This window comes from Haliotis cracherodii, unplaced genomic scaffold (genome assembly GCF_022045235.1).
Source record: "Haliotis cracherodii isolate W230 unplaced genomic scaffold, xgHalCrac1.p SCAF_5, whole genome shotgun sequence".
Lineage (NCBI taxonomy): Eukaryota > Metazoa > Mollusca > Gastropoda > Lepetellida > Haliotidae > Haliotis > Haliotis cracherodii.
Window position 1 is genome coordinate 44,226,268 of NW_027266308.1, and position 19,671 is coordinate 44,245,938.

The 19,671-nt window shown below is 39.8% G+C and overlaps 1 protein-coding gene across 1 annotated transcript in view; it reads right to left on the reverse strand.

Moving 5' to 3' along the window:
• LOC139442117 (cilia- and flagella-associated protein 61-like) overlaps nt 1-19,660 on the reverse strand; it is a 95,048-nt gene extending 75,388 nt beyond the window's left edge. Inside the window, exons 1-15 of the mRNA XM_071222918.1 lie at nt 19,574-19,660; nt 17,200-17,364; nt 15,804-16,099; nt 14,530-14,659; nt 13,713-13,845; nt 13,160-13,325; nt 11,831-12,049; nt 11,521-11,687; nt 5,193-5,329; nt 4,244-4,352; nt 3,048-3,118; nt 2,381-2,507; nt 1,634-1,711; nt 928-1,065; nt 450-518 (exon numbers count right to left, since the gene is read on the reverse strand). Coding sequence (XP_071079019.1) covers nt 450-518; nt 928-1,065; nt 1,634-1,711; nt 2,381-2,507; nt 3,048-3,118; nt 4,244-4,352; nt 5,193-5,329; nt 11,521-11,687; nt 11,831-12,049; nt 13,160-13,325; nt 13,713-13,845; nt 14,530-14,659; nt 15,804-16,099; nt 17,200-17,342 — 1,983 coding nt within the window. The 5' untranslated portion in view covers nt 17,343-17,364; nt 19,574-19,660. The remainder of the gene's footprint in view (nt 1-449; nt 519-927; nt 1,066-1,633; nt 1,712-2,380; nt 2,508-3,047; nt 3,119-4,243; nt 4,353-5,192; nt 5,330-11,520; nt 11,688-11,830; nt 12,050-13,159; nt 13,326-13,712; nt 13,846-14,529; nt 14,660-15,803; nt 16,100-17,199; nt 17,365-19,573) is intronic.
• Between the last annotated feature and the right edge of the window lie 11 nt (nt 19,661-19,671).

Genomic DNA, 19,671 nt, shown 5'->3' on the forward strand with positions numbered 1-19,671 from the left:
ACATAGACTTACAATCTTTGTTTGTTTTACACTGCAGTCTGCAATAAATCAGCTGTAAATGATGACCTGTTAATACCGGTAATACAATCTAGACCAGACAAACCAGTGATTGACATAATGAGCGAGTGAGTACAGTTTTACTCCGCTTTTAGCAATATTCTAGCAATATCATGTCGAAGACTGACATAATGAGCAACGTCCCATGCCTTTAGGGTATGATGACACACAACCAACCAAGTCTCCGAACCTGACAAGTTACCCATCAATTTAGTTGCCCCTCCCAACAAGCCTTGGGAATCTCTTTTAACCCACACTAGCCAGGGGCAACTATTTGGGCATGGCTGCTTGCAGTACTGATTGTGACAGGTTGCTTGTGTTGCAACCAAATCCCCATCATCATATAAGATAAGCAGGAGGAGCATCAGTGTAGAGTTGCCATGGTTACCCACCTCTTTCTTGGTGTAGGGGGGATACAAAGGATAGTACAGGCAAGTCTTGTGGCCCAGTCGGAGAACTTCCTGTAACAGAAGGGGGTACACAAATATACACCAAGACCTTACATCAGACCAATTTATTTACTGTTTTATAAGGATAAAGTTTGCCCTTAACAGTCTTCATTTGTTGCCACTAGTCCAAAGCCGGGGTAAACACCTTTTGGTCTAGTAAGCATAGTGGCTTAGTCTCAAAGAGTCCATGTATTTAACACTAACTACTACTCGAAAGTTTGGGCTGGTAGAATCAAAAGTATTTGGTACAGACTGCTTACTATAGTACTCAAAGAAGTTCAAGAACACATGTGATGATATGACAGATTAATTTAGTCACATGAAAAAATCTCCTGTTTTTTAACTTCTTTTGAGTGGTATAACGCATAAGTGAAAACAGTGATGTCACTTGATGGAAAGCATAAAAAAACTGAACCCATACCTTAAGGAAATGTTTGGAGAGATGGTTAAAGATGGGGTTGAGAGCAAAGTGATGTAAGTGTGCATGATCCTGACGGCGATGATGGTTGTAGTAGATGAAGTCCTCGATGTTGTAGTGGGAGCGGATGTACTCAATGTCCTGGGGGAGAGAGGGATGACACGTTATGAAACATTCATGTCAATGTACATTAGTGTACAAATTGTTAAGAATGAAATTCAGCTGACATTTGTCTCATTTGTAACACTGTGAAGAATAAAGGGAGATAACTCTGTTAACATTGTCAGACAGTAATAAGTGTTTCAAGAGAAGAATTAACTTTGTGTTAAAATGGATAGCTTATGATCATAATGAACTTCTGACCATTAAATGGCAGAGATAATACATTAATCAAATCCAGTAAGACAATATCATGCCATGACAATATTGCTATGACAATTACTACATATCAGTAACAGTAACTATTTGAACTGTAGTTCGGTTATATCACACGGTGTCAACTTGATGGTGGAGGAATGAAAAGCCTGAAATGATGCAGGTCAGAGACATGTAACGCTTTGGTGAAACTCATCAGTATTTATCTGGTACTGAGTGGAAGGACACTATCAGGGGGATTCTGGGATTCAACCCCCAAAACAAAGAATCCTGACAGAGACATTACCCTGCACAAAGTCTCCATCTCTGTATACAACTAGAATAAAGTATTTACCTCCTCTCTTCTGACGATGGCCACGCCCACAATCTGATCCTGGCTTTCTGCCACAAATGCTTGAATCTCTGTGCCAGACTGAAACAAACATGACAGAAATATTAGTACATAATTATTTCAAAAACTTCAGTAATTGATAAGTTATTTGTTTCTGCTTGTTCTCAGGGGTGACTAAATGCAATTAACTTCTTAAATATTAATCAAGCGACAGAGCTGTATTCATGTGACCGTGGCTGATCACAGCCTCTTGATATGCACTGAACACTATTCCCTTTGTTGTAGGTGGGCTACGATGCAACATGCCGTCAATCAATTCAGCCAAGGCAGGTCACCTGATCTTCTGGAGGCTCAGCATGGGCGGATACAGCTTTTTTTAAAAGAGGGGTGCACAATTAAGATCTATTTATTGTCTTTGGTGGTAATTTATACAGAAATAAAGATTTTTTTTTAAATAAAAAGGGGGGGGTGCGCATCCCCGCACCCACGCACCCCCCCTCTGTATCCGCCCATGCTCAGTATCAAGCCATACACAAAGTATTATTTACAACCATGTGGGGATTCAAACCTGGACCCCAAGTAGTACCATACAATGCAGTATCAACGTCCCAGTATGAAATCAGGTCGTCCGGAGTCACTTATTAAATCATCATCATCATCATCATCATTATCATCATCTTCATCATGATCATACTACTACTACTACTACACTGCTAGTATGGTCTATGATAAGACAGTAGGCATGCTGACCTCATCTCTGCGAGCCATGTTGAATTGCTTGAGGTCCTTCAGGAGGTTGTCGTGGAGGTCCACAGTCTGAACAAGCATGTCGACGCCCCTCACGTCACTGCTGCAGGCTACACGTACACGGAAATCTCTGTAACAGTTGGGATCGAAAATTCATAAGAATACTGAAACATGATATAATTTGATGCAATTCGTAAAATTCGATATCTGTCAAGACACCACACACACACTATTATATCTCAATTACTTTGGTGATCTCCCCAATGCTTGACCATAGTTTTCTGGGCTCTCTAAGTGATGTCCCATTGTACTGCACAAGAAGTAGCAAAGTTATGTTTCCAGTGAATACTACAATCCATTACTGACAAATCATTAAGAACTCATTTACAATTATATTTCATTCTTTCAAAAGTATTGTTGTCTACAATTTACTGTGTTTAAGATTAAATAGGCTGTTGGTGAACTTAAGAATTGACTTAAATATGTTTTTGCATTTAAAGAGGTGTGAAAGTAAAAACTGGTGCGTACACTTTGCGTAAATACTAGTAGTGGGCACACAATTTGTACATGCATTTACACAGTGTGCACACTGGTTTTTACAATTATACCTCCATAAACACAAAAGAATGCGTTGATCTATGATGAATATGCTGCAGTAGGATACACTTACTTGAGGAGCCCAGATCTGTGGAACACATACAGCTCCTGAGGCAGTGTGCTGCTGGACCTCGGGGTCACTCGCTGAAACAGACCTCATATATTATCGTCAGTACATGTAGATATGGAAAATAACAAGTTCAGAATTAAAGGGTACTTTCTTGTACAAACAAATTTATTTTTGAGTGGAAATAAACTGCTGTCCCACAGGAAATATGTGAGTGAGTGATTTTTAATTCAGTTCTCTTCCAGCTATTCATGGCCGACTGTAATGAGCTCACTGATGTGCTGGACTGTTTCCTTTTCATCACTTCATTACTAGGCCTTGTGGCTTAAGAGGAGATGTTTAACATATATATGTGCGTTTACATCACATTAGTGAGTGAGTGAGTGAGTGAGTGAGTGAGTATGATTTTAAGCCGCTTTTAGCAATATTCCAGCAATATCACGGCGAAAGACACCAGAAATGGGATTCACACATTGCATCCATGTCGGAATCGAACCCGGGTCTTCGGAGTGACAAGCGAACGCTTTAACCACTAGGCTACCCGACCGCCCCTTACATCACATTAGTTCACAGGGACCTTCAGTTCAGGTCTGCTAAAAGTACATTGAACATGAGGACTAAAATTTCAACAATTAGACAAGGTACCAAATCACATAACATTCAATGTATAGAACAATATGCAGAATAATACACAAATATTCCATTTACAAACAGATTAACTATTACTATTGATGTAAGCACTGGTACTGGTCAAGCTTGGTACTGAAGACAACTATCAATATTTCAACTTGTTAATGTACCGCCATCAGCAAGGCATAGATAGTTTGAATAATCATCACATCCCAATAATCCTGTCAACCGACAGATCTGGGAGGTTGCATTAAGCAATGATTTGTTTGTTTGTTTGTTGTTTAACGCCGCACTCAGCAATATTCCAGCTATATGACCGCGGTCTGTAAAATAATCGAGTCTGGACAAGACAATCCAGTGATTGACATCATGAGCATCGATCTACGCAATTGGGATCGATGACATGTATCAACCAAGTCAGCAAGCCTGACCACCCGATCCCGTTAGTCGCCTTTCACGACAAGCATAGTCGCCTTTTACGGCAAGTATGGGTTGCTGAAGACCTATTCTACCCCGGAATCTTCACGGGTCCCTTAAGCAATGACACTGTTAGGACGGTGTGCTGTACCTACCACAAAGCCCTGCAGTAGTGGGAACTCCGGGACCAGATGGGGAACAGTGAGGATGCAGAAGTCCATTGTGGGGAACAAGGAGAAAGCCTTCGCAAGGAAATCGAAAGATCTGGAACAGGAGACATTTGATGTACGGAAAGAAGTATTCACTGTAAATTGTGAAGACAAAACATTGATACAAATAAACTGATGAAAACATTCCTCATCTTTTATCACAGACTTCCTCTTTGAAAGTGAATGAGTGAATTGGGTTTTATCCAGCTTGTAGCAATATTACACCATACATGTATTATGTGGGGACGTCGTGGATCACCTTCACACCTGTTGCCCGTGCATAGATCCAGATGAGAGGATTCTGAGGTGCACACTCTCCTTATGAATCATACAAATCACTTGGACATTTTCATGGCCCTTTTATAGGTGATGAGGTATTAAGTGTATTTGCATGTATCTTGCATTAATTGTATGCTAGCCTGTGACCACAAACTGCACCCCATCTATAACACAGTTTTGTATACACATTTGCTGACTTTATATAACCCTCAGATTTCTTAAGGAAACCATTGTTATGTCTACATAATCTATCACACTTAGTTAGGGTATGTTTGTTTGTTGTTTCACGATAGAATCGGCAATATTCAAGCTAAATGACAGCAGCCTCTAAATAATCAAGTCTGGACCTGACAATACAGTGATCGATATCATGAGCAACGGCCCATGTCATCGGCGTATGATGACACACAAACAACCACTTACCATGGGTGACATAAGGAATGTAATGTGAAGTTTGGGTACCAGAGGTGGGTACCAGGAATGACATGCTTTATACTGTTAAAGTGGTACAAGGCGAAGAGCAGGCACTTGATAGGATGAATCTTGTGTTAGCTTTCATCCAGAGTCCACAAAGTAGGCACATTTAACCCAGCGAAACTTTGACAAGGAAACTCACCTCATTTCAAACCTTTCATCTATACAAAACAGCTGAACGGAGAAAGCATTCTCCGAGCCCTTGTAAGTTGGGATGAAGTGTTTGGGGGGTGCATTCAGTTGAGCTTGTGGAGTGCCACGAACTGGAGAGTCTCGAGACTGGAAAAGGACATTAAATATTAGAGCAATGCATTCATAGTGGCAGGTAGTCTGTCATACAGACCCTCAATCAAATATATCCAATACGGTCCATGCAAGTCTATAATAATAAAGTAGACACAATTTATGGATGACAACTTCTTTAATACTGTAAAGGTGAGGTTTCTGTAGAGATCCTTCTATCGTTGTCAAGCAAGACAGGGATAACAACTTCTTTAATACTGTAAAGGTGAGGTTTCAGTATAGATCCTTATACCGTTGTCAAGCAAGACAGGGATAACAACTTCTTTAATACTGTAAAGGCGAGGTTTCAGTATAGATCCTTATACTGTTGTCAAGCAAGACAAGGATAACAACTTCTTTAATACTGTAAAGGCGAGGTTTCAGTATAGATCCTTATACCGTTGTCAAGCAAGACAGGGATAACAACTTCTTTAATACTGTAAAGGCGAGGTTTCAGTATAGATCCTTATACCGTTGTCAAGCAAGACAGGGATAACAACTTCTTTAATACTGTAAAGGCGAGGTTTCAGTATAGATCCTTATACCGTTGTCAAGCAAGACAGGGATAACAACTTCTTTAATACTGTAAAGGCGAGGTTTCAGTATAGATCCTTATACCGTTGTCAAGCAAGACAGGGATAACAACTTCTTTAATACTGTAAAGGCGAGGTTTCAGTATAGATCCTTATACCGTTGTCAAGCAAGACAGGGATAACAACTTCTTTAATACTGTAAAGGCGAGGTTTCAGTATAGATCCTTATACCGTTGTCAAGCAAGACAGGGATAACAACTTCTTTAATACTGTAAAGGCGAGGTTTCAGTATAGATCCTTATACCGTTGTCAAGCAAGACAGGGATAACAACTTCTTTAATACTGTAAAGGCGAGGTTTCAGTATAGATCCTTATACCGTTGTCAAGCAAGACAGGGATAACAACTTCTTTAATACTGTAAAGGCAAGGTTTCAGTATAGATCCTTATACCCTTGTCAAGCAAGGCAGTTTTAAAGATTGCCTTACAGTATTAAAGAAGTTGTTATCCATAAATTGTGTCTACTTTGTCATCTGTCAACTTTTCAGAAATTCCTTTCAAGTCTATACTAGTTGGCAATTCTTGATGACAGCAGTTTCAGGAAGAGAGTATCTGGGCTCCTTTTATCATATATTGCAAAGATAATTTAACAACTGTTTTTCTGAAAAAAAGACTTTGGTTTCAGGGAAGAGATGTTAGTCTAAGCTGCAGGTAAATGCAATTCATCACAGAAGTCACTTGCAAGGCTTGCTGTCTGCACAAGACAGTGCTATTCATGTTTTTTCAAAAGGACAAGGTATTATGTAGGTCTTCTTGTAGCACTTGAACTGACAAACTTTAGTAATATGGGAAACCTTCTGATCTTGCTAAGAAACTTATCATTAGAGTGCATATCATACAGAACTGGCAAGCTATCTTTAACACAGCCTTCAGACTTCGAGAGCCACAAACTGTAAAACATGTCTGGAATGGGTCTAAACAGCTGATAAGAAGATCTTGCTTTTCAGGAAGTGATTTTGTAACATTGGAACATGAGCAAGTCTTTGACGTAGGGTGACGTTCTGAGGAGAATTGCTTTGGCCATAGGCTTGCTCATGGTAAGAATTTGTTCTGAAGTTTCTGCCCCTTCCACTCACTTTATCTATATGTCTGTATTTTTTGGTCATGGATTGACTTCAAGAGAGGCCAGTCAAGGGATAGAAGGAAATTGTCAAAATTTAGAAATCCTCGAATCTGGTGTGGAAACGATCCTAGAACAATGTTTCCAGCTTAAAAAAACATCTCACCCAAACACATCCCACTCAGCACCATGGTCACGACCCGTGAAGATCCGGGGTAGAATAGGTCTTCAATAACCTATGCTTGCTGCAAAAGGCTCTTTGCTTGTGGTAAGAGGCAACTAACAGGATCAGGTGGTCAGGCACGCTGACTTGGTTGATGCATGTCATCGTTCCCAATTGCGTGGATCGATGCTCATGATATTAATCACTGGATTGTCTTGTCCAGACTCGATTATTTACAGACCGCCTTCATATAGCTGGAATATTGCTGAGTGATACCAACAAACCAACAAACCATGATCACCACCTAACAAATAGGTCATGAACTGACCCTGACATTCACCTGACATTCCCTGCACCCTCATTCTCTTTCTGGAGTGTACAGGCTGATGTAACTGTGATTAGGGATGGTGGGGTGGGCGTTTAGCATGTGAGATAGGATAAGTATAAAAATATACAATTTATTGTAATACTTTCAAATATTTAAACTTATCCTATCTCACATGATGTATTTATCCCACGGTTGGATGTTGGGGCGGAGATACCCTACGTTGTAAAAAGACCTCTACTGTGAGATGTACACAAGGAAGCCAACATGATCTCAGGTAAATCATGTGATCTGTGATTTCAGACAGGACGCAGCTTAGAACTAGGGGAAACTTATTCTGCCACTACTTTAACCTACCCCAGGAGAGGAGTGCTCAAGGTCGCAAGGCTGATCAGATTGGCATCTCTTTTTTCGTCATCGGAAACTTAATTACTGATCCACATGATGATACGAGTGAATTAAAGGGGCACTGATCTAACGCAATTCCCCGGGACTGGTTGTTGCCTTTGTTATTGTTTTTTCCCAGTGAGTACCCGGATGTAGAGCAGAAATCTAGACTAGCTCGCGACCTCTGTTGCGCCATTCGTAAGCGCATTAGTCACTTTTATGGATACCGGTAGTAATAAGAGCGTATGGTCACATTGATCAGCAAAATGGAATACAGTTTTCGAGATAATAAGGAAATGTAGGTATCTTTGTGGGTAGCATCGGTAATGGTGACGAAGTTTTGATAAGTCACTTGCTTGGTAATTTTGCGATTTTCGTTTACACTATTTTGACTTGCAACACAAAGTAAATATTTCATCTGAGCATTGCTTTTTTTATAGTGTGTATATTTTTTTACTGTCAAAATGTGTAACATATTTATTAAACGTCTAAATATTCAGTTATTTCACAAAGTGACTGAACAACATTTCCATCTGTATTATTATGATAACGAATTCCAAACATTTTGATGTTTAATGTCATCACCGAGAGACTGAAAATGTAACGTTGAAAAGTACATTTCTATGTTGTTTGGCTTCTAATCCTACATAATAATCTTTTGTGATGTTTGTAGGCCCTTTTGATCGTCTTAATCAATCTGGACAGATTTTTTAGTCAAAATGACATTTTACATTTTACACATTTTATAAATTGCCTGAGAGAATCACATTTTACAAATTGACGGTAATCTATACACGCTTACAAAGGAAATGACCTGTGAAAACAACGTCTATCGCGCATTGAAGAATTTCCCAACCAAGACGTAGAGAAACAAGAACGAATCGGTTCAAATGAAGGAAAACAAAATGCAAATACCATAATTACAACTTACCAAATTTATGTGTATAAATAGGCAGCTTCCTTGTTCGAGTAATGTATCCGTGAATATCCACTCAAAGGAATAATATCCCACTCATCTGCAGCTATACAAAATAACTTATTCGATGTCACGTGTTTCTGTAACTATCAAATATTCTAAAAGATATATATCGTTTCGGGATATTATAACCAGTGTTCGTTTCTCAACTGATCACTTGGATTGTTTCAGGTGTTTCACATAGGTGTCAAGTCTCAAGGGTTGGCTGAGAAAGCCCACGTGACAACTATTTTCATTACGTCCACGGTTCCTAAAAAATCCACTGAGTTTGATAACAATGAGCAACCAATCAACGGATTATCAGTTAACCCTTTGAACAAAGTATGTTGTTTTTACAACGGCACTTCACGCCATGATATGAGTGTATTCCCTTTGTTTTAGTAAACCTAGACATGTAAACACTCACTTTTGACATATCCACTGTGCAAGATAACAGTGATTAATCAATCAACGTATTTTCTGTTAATCCTTTGATGACTAGGAACGATCCGTTGATTTACCAAAAAAAGTAAATCAACTGATCATTCATCTCTTGCTGGGCTGCCACGTGCATATTACATAACGCACATTTCACCTCACTTTAAACCTGCATTTAGATTGAATAATTACCCCAGACACAATAAATGCCAAATGAGAACCTTTGTCAGGTAATCTAAGTGGTGCTAACACTAATTGTACCTGTAATAAATTCATTAACTGAGCATCAAGTGAATGACGACAAATACACAAGTGTAGGGTTATACGAGAAAACGTGGATGACAACAAGGGAGTAGTAATCGTATTATCGACGCAATCCGAAAACCGAAAATGCTTTCACTGCATGGATACTTTTTTTTAGTATTAAACTATAACCATCTGGGGTATTTCCAAATGACGACTTCCGATGAGCTCCGCCGTTCTTTTTGTCTGTTTGTTTAGGCTGAAGAAATTAATTAACATGCGCCCTTTGTCGAATCTTTATAGATCACATTTAACCAATCAGTGTTTATTCAAAAATGCGTAAAACAAATATTGCCTCCAGCCTCCAAGTGTATTTAGCTGTCCTTGCAGACGGTAGCCCAGTCTCTGGTCACGCTCAGTTGCGTTGCGTATCATCCGGGTACTCACGGGGGAAAAAACAATAACAAAGGCAACAACCAGTCCGGGGAATGGCGTTAGATCAGTGCCCCTTTAAAGCCTGGAGTTTAGCGATTTCGGAAACCTTGGACCCCGTGGTTGTGGGATGAGTTGATAGCAGCCAAGTAGGTAGCTAATATGGATCCCTACATTTTTCTTAGTGGATCGTAAATGGTGAAGATATTCAGCAATCTGGAGAGGAAATATCCTGAGCTGTGCAGCTCTACGAGCCATCCTCTATGAATAACCCTTAGTTCTTCTAAGAGACTTCTGGAGATGTGCCAGATGCAAAGATGAAGTGTGTCCAGAGATGGGTGCAGCTGGTTTGAGTGGGAATGGAGAAGAGGATGGCATCTTTACAACATTTACAAGGGCAGCGAACCAACTTCTCGCCAGCCATAAGTGTGTGACCAAAAGAAGAAAAGGCTTTCGGTGTCCATGACCTTCTGCAGGACTCGAGGGAGGATGCTCGGAGAAGATCTGCCCAATGTGGGCTGGCAGGTCAGTATGCCTGTATAAATTGAGAGGGAGGCTCTGATGAGCAGAGATAGGTAGAAACATTGTCCGAAGCAATTAGCCAATAAGCGATCTCCGGCATCAGGCATGGGGGAGGAAAGACGACTTTCCGACGATGGTCTTGTCATTACTTTTCGTAACTCGTCGAAATCGTCAGTCGACAGTGGGAAAACAGTAGTAGAAGAATCTATGACCCCTCATGCATTGGGCATGGTTGTAAAACTGGTGGGAAGATCGTCTGTAAGTAAGGAATCCGAAAGTACATCTTCCTCAATAGATAAAGTTTAGGGGTCTTTAGGGGCGCTGAAGTAGATTTCTTGATATCGGTGATAACTGTGCGTTCAGGTTTCTTGGTGGATGGGCCATGTTCAGCCTCCTTCAATGAAGCCTTGGGGCGATGATCGACAGTACGTTTCTTGCACTTTCGGATATAAACTTTACAGTCTGTCTTGTTAAGATGGCATCATTGCTGACAACGGTCAGTGAGAGTACACAATCCATGGCGGTCGCAACAAACTGGGTCATAAGGACAGTAAATATGCTTGCATTCTCTGCAAGATTGGCGTAACGGCTCCATAACACATGTGAAATGTGTGTTGCTGTTGTAACTACGGAGACAGTTTCAAGTTCAAGAACGTCCTCACACTTGAGCATTGAGAAAGAGAATGAGAGTTCAGGTAATGTCAGGTGATCAGATCGCTAGGGATTGCAGAGGTGCATGACCTATTTCTTAAGTGGTGACCATGGTGATGAATGGGATGTGTTTTGGTGAGGCGTTTTTAAAGCTGGAAACTTTGCTCTATGATTGTTTCAACACCAGGATTGAGAATGAAGGATGAATACGTAGTGTAAGGTGGGATAAGTTTAAAATTTTCATTCACTACACCTTAAGGATGTGATTACTTTGAGTTTTCTGGATCACATATGAATAGACTGTATGAATAAACAAACGAATACGTCCCAGTCAAACTTGTCTAAAAAAGTATGTGTTTAAAACATTTCAGAGGTGGAAAATATTTTAAATAGTGGTGTGACAAAATGCATTCGAGCTCACCCAAACGTTCCTCTGAGTGCCCTGTGTAGGGGGTGCAGACTGCTGCTGTTCCAACACTTCTGGAGCCACGGACAATTCACTGGATTCACTGAGAAGAGAACTGCAGCTGCCATTCATCTGTGCATCGGTGAGTCGTGGCCTGACCTTTACCTCTCCACTTACACTACCTGATAAAGGTCAGATAAGAACAAAGGTCAAGGTTACTGGGTTCAAACCAGCATAAAGTTGTGGGTCTGTGAATTATAATTTACGATTTTCATTATTACGGCATGAAACTCACAATGTAGACTACACATTATGTTCCCAGTACCTTTTGAACTCTTGGCGCTTGACTGGCGACTTCCAGCAGTCTTTGGTTCAGTTTCAGTCTTAGGTGTTCCAACTTTTTCTGTGCCTCCCTCACCTGCTGTTCCAAATTCTTCTTTTATCCCTTCTTCAAACTGACCTACATGTTCGACTTCAATGCTCAGACGGGAGTCAAAAGACGACGTTGAGAGTTGAGATGTACGGCCATTCTCAACTGATTCTTCTTAGAAAGATGATAAAAAGATCATATTAGAAACTCTGTTAATTTAAGTAACAACATTTAAACACAAAAAAAGCATGTTCAAAAAAATTCTCTCAAATTGCTTCTGCAATGGAACTAAAGTGAAGTGTCAAGAAAAGTCTAAGGAACAAGTGTAGAATTTAGAATGAGGCTGTAATAACTGACCATTCTCTATATCAGAATTTGCAATATCCAAAATCAACTGTCTTTTCATAAAAGGTAAAAACAGAACTGACTTAAAAGGATATACATTTTACTCTGCTACCCCAACTTGTTTCTTGGCATCATTATAATGACATCATATTCTTACACACAGACTATCATAAGTAAAACCTACTAGATCAAGTGGAATTTTACAAGACTCAAGCTTTGGACTACTTGAGAAATAAGCGTTGAGTGGGAGTTGTTTATCGTACAATAAAACACTGCAGGGAGAATAAACCATGAGGGGCCCACGAGGCGTTTATTTCTTATATGAGATATCAACATTATGTACTGCCACTTTAGGATGTTGAAAAAATGTGCAAGCTTTAAAAATATTTACCAAACTTTTAAAAACATTGACTCCCGGAATAGAATCCTACCTCAGAGTGTTGGACAAGTGGGTTAAGTTTGGTATTTCCCGCACATACTCACAGTCTACACATCGATTATCTGCACCTTTTCTCCTAATACTGATTGTCATATCTCTCCCACTTTTGGATGAGACTGTTAGGTCACTGCATTTATCTGTGTTGCCCAGCTTCATCTCAGGGGTACAACTCTCTACCCTCTTAAACATAATTTTTTAATGTTGTCCAACTCTCGACATTATCACGTTGCGAGCGTATGTTCAAATCTTAATGTTTTATCGTGAAATATCCACATCCAAAACATCCAAAAGTGTGTGAAATATGGCAATGAGTATTGTGAGAAGAGGTACAGATAATCAATGTGATATTTGAAAAAAATATTCCAGAAATACCAAAGATAACCCCCCTGTTCATAAAATGTTTTGCCTTTAAATGTTGATTCAGACAATGGTTGCCCTAAATTGGTTGCAATGACAGTTCCTCCAGCAGATGCTACTTCAAGTCTAACTCTGTGTATTACCTTTCTTAGGGGGTGGTGAAGGTGTGGGTGTTTTAGGCGGTACCACCTCGTCATCAGGGTGGGGGTGGCGGAGGCCATGGAAGGGTCCCAGTTCAAAACAGTTGTTCAGTAGGTCATAGTTGACATCATCGCTGATACTCATAAAGCCTTGAGCGGTTCCTTCCACCTGGAGCAGGCAGGGTCAAGTGGTTACTGGCATCGCATGGTGTGTTCATCCAATCATATCAGAAGGCGGAAACAATCAGAATTGGAATGTGTGGAATAGTATGTGTGTGCATGCGTGCGTGTCTGTATGTCTGTGTGGTTTGTATGTTATATATATATATATATATATAAGTATGTGAGTGAGTGGGTGGGTGAGTGAATGAGTGGGTGGGTGGGTGGGTGGGTGAGTGAGTGAGTGAGTGAGTGAGTGAGTGAGTGAGTGAGTGAGTGAGTGAGTGAGTGAGTGAGTGAGTGAGTCTGCATTGTGATCCGTCATCATCTAAGAAATGCCTATCATACAATAAATTTGAAAATGATATGTCCCCTATGTGAGCAGTGCCATACCTACCTCTGCAACCAGGCACTGCATGTTGTCATTCTGAGCTTCAATGAGCTCTGCCAGGAAGTAGTCCCCATATGTCATTTTCAGCATGTCGCTGTGCCGGTTGAAGATGGGGGTCAAATCATCATGATCCTCAACTCTGGAAGGACATGAGGATGCTGATGACACCTTGACTCACCTCACTTGATTGTGACTTTCAGAATGATTGGAGACTGTGTGGTATAACAGTTCCTTTTGAGACAACATAGCATACATTTGTCATACATATTCCAGCATAATGCCAGGACCAGTTATGTTGTTAAAAACACTGAAAGAAGGAAAACTGAAAACTGGAAGGAAAACTGGAAATCACTAAAACAAGAACTAAACATTATACAAATACTTACTCTTGACGAGGTCAATATGCAAAAACAAGGTCCAATCAGACCACCTCAATGGTCAAGTCCTCGGGTCCTTGTAATCATTTGTTATTTTATACCGAAATTGACTTTTAAGTTCAAAATGTCTTTAAACCGTCCTCCGTTTCATTACAGTAACTTAGCTACGAACCGTAAAATATTAGTACCAGACGACATTTTTGCTTCTAGCAGACAAGTCAATATTCCTCACGTGACATGTCAGTATAGTGATCAGGTGATAAGTCAATATTCAAGGTCAGTGTCAGTCACATGATTTGGGGGTCTACATTGAAATGTATTGTTTCGTCATGTGGTATGGATTAACCAATGGAATAGCAAGATTCTTAATAAAGGTATAATGATATTATTTGCTATGTCCTGTATGTCTACCCTACGTAAACAAGATGGCTGCAGAAATGTCTGACCTGGCATGTCTGATGTGCAACACGGGGACATGGTTGTGACGATGACACACGAACATGACGCAGTTGTTGGGGCCAGCCATCACGCCCTCCTTCTTGTCCATAGGTTTAAACACATCCGAAACAGCTGCATCTACAAACATAACGTTACCAGTGTCACAATTACATGACCATATCACATATTTTATGTCTGTTATTTCGAAAATTAAAAAAGTTGTACCAATACTTGCAATTAGAAAAGTTCATGCAGAGACCATATATCGGTATGTGGTCTCTGGTTCATCTGACAATTATGCAAATGTTGAAGAAAGGGACGCTAATGTTCAAAGTTAGAATATCTGGGGTCCCTCAGTAAAATTACTATAGGAGCAAACCTCAAGTACCCTTGGATCCCCTTTAATTTTGGAATCTTCTAACTTTTATCCACTATACAGCATATAAAATTCTAAGTTTCTAAAAAGATTCCAAACAATAAGCTATGTTTTCAGAAAATACTTTCCAAAATTAAATTGTCTAGACACTGGCACAAAGACCCTTTTCAAAACATTGTTTGTTGGTTTGTTGTTTAACACCGCACTCAGCAACATTCCAGCTATATGACGATGGTTGGTAAATAATCGAGTCTGGACCAGACAATCCAGTGACTGACATCATGAGCATCTATCTATGCAACTGGCCTCTCCACAAGCATGGGTTGTTGAAATCAATTCCATCTCGTATCTTCAGGGTTTTCACAACATTGATTCTCATGACAAGGATCACTCTTAAGTTCAAACAACATAAGCCATGACTTCTTTCGCTTTCCCAAGTAGCCATGGTGGCTTTTAACAAAGTGATTGTATCTCTACAACACTACAACAATTTTAACCCTGTTAAACTATCATGAGGACTATAATCACTATGAGAATCAGGGCCCTGGATGCTAATCAACACAAACTACACTGTTCATGGAGTAACAGCAGATATGAACACTGGCGATGGCAGGGGCAGATCCAGGATTTGTAAAAAGTGAGTTTCCACTTGGGCCATTTGTGATTTCAGTTGGGGGGATAGAGGAAGCCTACCCATAAAAATCACAAACACTGTATGTAAACCATTATTAATTTCACTTTACCAACCAAATCAACACGTCATCATTGAAGGTAATGTGCATACAAAATGTCATCATGTGTAAATAAAAAATGGTGGTGGGAGTTCGGGTGGGCAAGGGGCAGCCCTATGGTTCCACCACTGGATGGGAGTAGTGGTATCATTTCTTTTTCCTCCAGAATACCAACCTGGGTAAACACCATGAGGCACCACCAGAAACAGGAAGTGTAGATCTGGAACTGCATTGAACGCTGTACGAATAATCTCCTCAGCACATCCATGAGCATACTCGTTCTTGGAAACAAAGTAATGCATGAACAGTGTGTTGAGTGCAGTGCATTTGTTGGTGTAATAGAACTTGCTCATCCAGGCTTCCCACTCTGCCTCATCCACGTCAGGGAGATTGGGAAAGTCGAAGAAGGCTGCATGTCCCAGGATCTCCTCACTGGCATTGCTCAGTGTGACAGCAAGGATAGCTTTTTCACTGGAAACATGGAGACAAGAGATAGTGAATGCTGTATGAATGCCCAAGATATAGATCAATATTAATCAAACAGGGCTAGCAGTGATTTGCAGTCATACACTTAGGGGCATTTTCTAGGATCCATACTGAAAATTCAATTTATTAGGGATTCGAGCACACAAGGACTCGACCCAATGCAAGAGAGACAATCGTCGGAAGGGGGATAACTCTAGAGTTTTTTAGTATATATAGGTCATACACAAATTCCAATCATTTTCACATAAAATGAGTAATGTTTACAGTTGTATTCTAGTTCAAATTAATCCAAAAATTAATATTGCTAAGTTGGGCAATAAAATACAATAAAGAATTACATTTGCACTGAAAAGAGATAAACAAAAGCAAATCCAAATGAAGTAAATCAAAATTATCATAAATGTGTATCTCTTATTGTGATTTGTAATATCATAATGGCTATGGTTGGTTCTTCAATCCATCAACAGAGTACCTTTGTTAACTCAAAGTCATTGGGACCACATCGAATCATCCAGAGACTGAGACAAATGGATGCTGATGCTTATAATATAACTCATGCTTACATGCTTCAGGTATGAAATGCCCCAAACCAAAACATTGACTCCTTTTCCAAAGTCAACTTAAGCTTAGCAGGGGCAAATGATAAAAAGTAGGATTCTGTCCAGACCATGAAGTTACATAGTCTCAAACCACATATGTTGTTATCAAATTTTTTGTTAACAAAGTTTCATTGTATTTCATGCATGATGAAGACCATGAATCCTACATCCTACATGAAAATCAAAGATGACCTGATATATTTAGATATGATGTATATATATCTCTATGGCACTCTTTTTTACTTTTTCTTCCTTCCCCTCTCTCTATCATGCCCATTACCCCAGTAGCCTTGTGGGTTCATAAAGGCCTATTATAAAATCATTGCCTTTCTGTATGTAAATGAACAAAATAAAATTTTAAAAAATACATTTGAGAAGGGATGTCACAATTCACTGATGTATCAATCAATGCAAATTTACACCTGACAATGCAATACACAACATACGTATTATTTGCATGAGTTTATTTGTATGAGTTCAACATACATAATATTCACAATGTTGACTCGTCCAAACAGTGCCTCTGTAGACTTTGTTGCCAGGCTGACGATGTGTGGGGCATCAATCGACTCTGTGCGCCGGGCATTGATGACCTCATGGGATCCATCGGGGCTAGCAGCTTGGGACATGTTGATCACTAAATACTTTAACCTGTAAACAAGGAAAATGACTAAATAGTAAATACAACTTATTTCTCTTGTTCTGTATGTACAAAGAAACCGCTTAACGTGGACAGTACTATTTGCAGTGAATTCATCCAGAATAACAAATGTCAGGATGAATGAGCCATGGATATGAAGTACACAATGTTCATTCAACTCTATGTAGATGTTTCCAACAGTCATCGTCCAGAAAGTGAGAATCCTCAGACATTCAGGATCTAATGACATTTAACAGTAAGATCAACCTTTATGCAAAAACTTTCAACTTGGTGATTTCCCTACAATTCTCTTTGGGGAGCACCTTTAGAATACAGTACCACAACTTCTCGTGAGGACGATCTCTGCCGTAGGTCACATGTATCAAGGCAAGCAACCAGTTTTTGTGAGAATCCGTCGGACGCGAACCCGCGACCTTCGGATTGTTAGCCCGACAGCTAACGACTGAGCTACGTCCACACTGTTAAACTTAGTGCAAATGTACCTAGTCATGCCATGACGTTACGGAACTGAACGAAAAGGGTCGAATAGGTGACGGACACTTACGAAGGTTACGGGTAGGCATGGTGTCCCGTGACTTTAGTCTACGGACACTTACGAATGATCCCGATGCCATTTGGCACACTCGTCCCATTCCTTAATGTACAAGATACCGAGTGGAGAGGAATGAGCCGATATGCCGCGAACTGAAAACGGCTCCAGGCGGCAGACGTCAGACGTCGAACTCGTGAGTACGCATGAATGATATGGTATGTAATAATTCGTCGGGTGATTGTTGTGACAGAAAAGTGTGGTAGGGAACACTGTAAGGATGATGTGGATAACAGTAAGGAACGAGGGAGGAATAAGCATGACTATTGACCACACAACGGTGAGTTCGCTTTTGAATCAGTACTGAAAAAATGTAGCCGGTGAAAGTGGCTTGTGTGAATGTTCCAGGACAGTTTCCAGTTGCCAAAATATTCGACACAAAACCATTTCATCCTTTTTACTCGAATTTTTTTGTGTGCAGAATATTAGGAGCCGTTATATAATCTATAATAGCCACTAAACGAGTACCTAACCCTAATGATCGTAAAGGGGTGATTGATCGTAAAGAGGATCCAAGGGCTAAGGACAGACTTCGGGTAATCTAATAGCCACTAAACAGGTACCTATCCCTAATGATCGCAAAGGGGTGATTTATTGTAAAGGGGATCCAAAGGCTGAGGATAGAGTTTGGGGTAACCTACCCTAACACTGGCGACATTTGGATGTGTTCAGCGCCAATATAATATCCCTAATAAACTGCATTCTTGTGCATAATAATGAAAATTAAGGAACCGAAAAAATAATATATGTATATTGGTTCCCATTTATAACCATTTTATCCACTTGAATAACGAGAAAAACGAAATAAAAATATATAAAAAATAAAAGTGCTTTTGTAAACTAGCGCTTGCTCCAAAATCCGCTGCCGCAGGCTATAATCAGTAAACAAATCCTCAAAACTCTCAACACCGCAGGGCGTATTCAATGACATTGCGTTTAGAGATGATAGCTCACTGGGAGGAGCTTGTGCACACTCGATGACCCCTGACTTTACAGGGCATTGTTTCGCCAGTGTGACTGGCAACAAAATACTACAAATTACGTCATAGGGAATGATCACATGTTTGAAAAGTTTATGGTACTGTATTCTAAAAGGTAGGCCCTCTTTGGTGAAGTGTGAATTTTGTGCAGTGGTTAGTAAGTGTCTGGTGCAAAACAGAATGCATGGTAACCACCTTCTTTTCCATTGGACAGTTAGATTTTAAAAAGTACCGAAATTTTATACATATTACAGCAAAATACTCCCAATAAAGATGAGCGGACATACTTAAATCAAGGGCGTTCAATTAGGCCTAACTTCTCCTAGAGTTATTTAGAAGTTGGAGTTGCCCTAAGTGAGGGTAAGATATATGGATGAACAACTTATTATTTAATTACATAATGATTATCATCAATGAAACATTAAAGGATGTGAAGAGTAACACTTAAGTTAGTACATCTTTATAATACTGACTTGTCATTACATTACTGAGAAAAATGTCTATATGTTTTGCATTTTCCACAAAAATCAATCAAGATTTGTTTGTTGATTATTTCACGATATTCATAATGGAATCTGCGTCTTAACTAATCAGTCAATTTTCTCATGATGTAAAAAACATACCACTTACCCAAGAAGTTGCTGTTAGACCCAAATCAACCTGCTGCTATTACGAAGTTGACAGAAATAGTCAAAAGTTAGGCGGCCATGTTGAAACGGTAACCATGG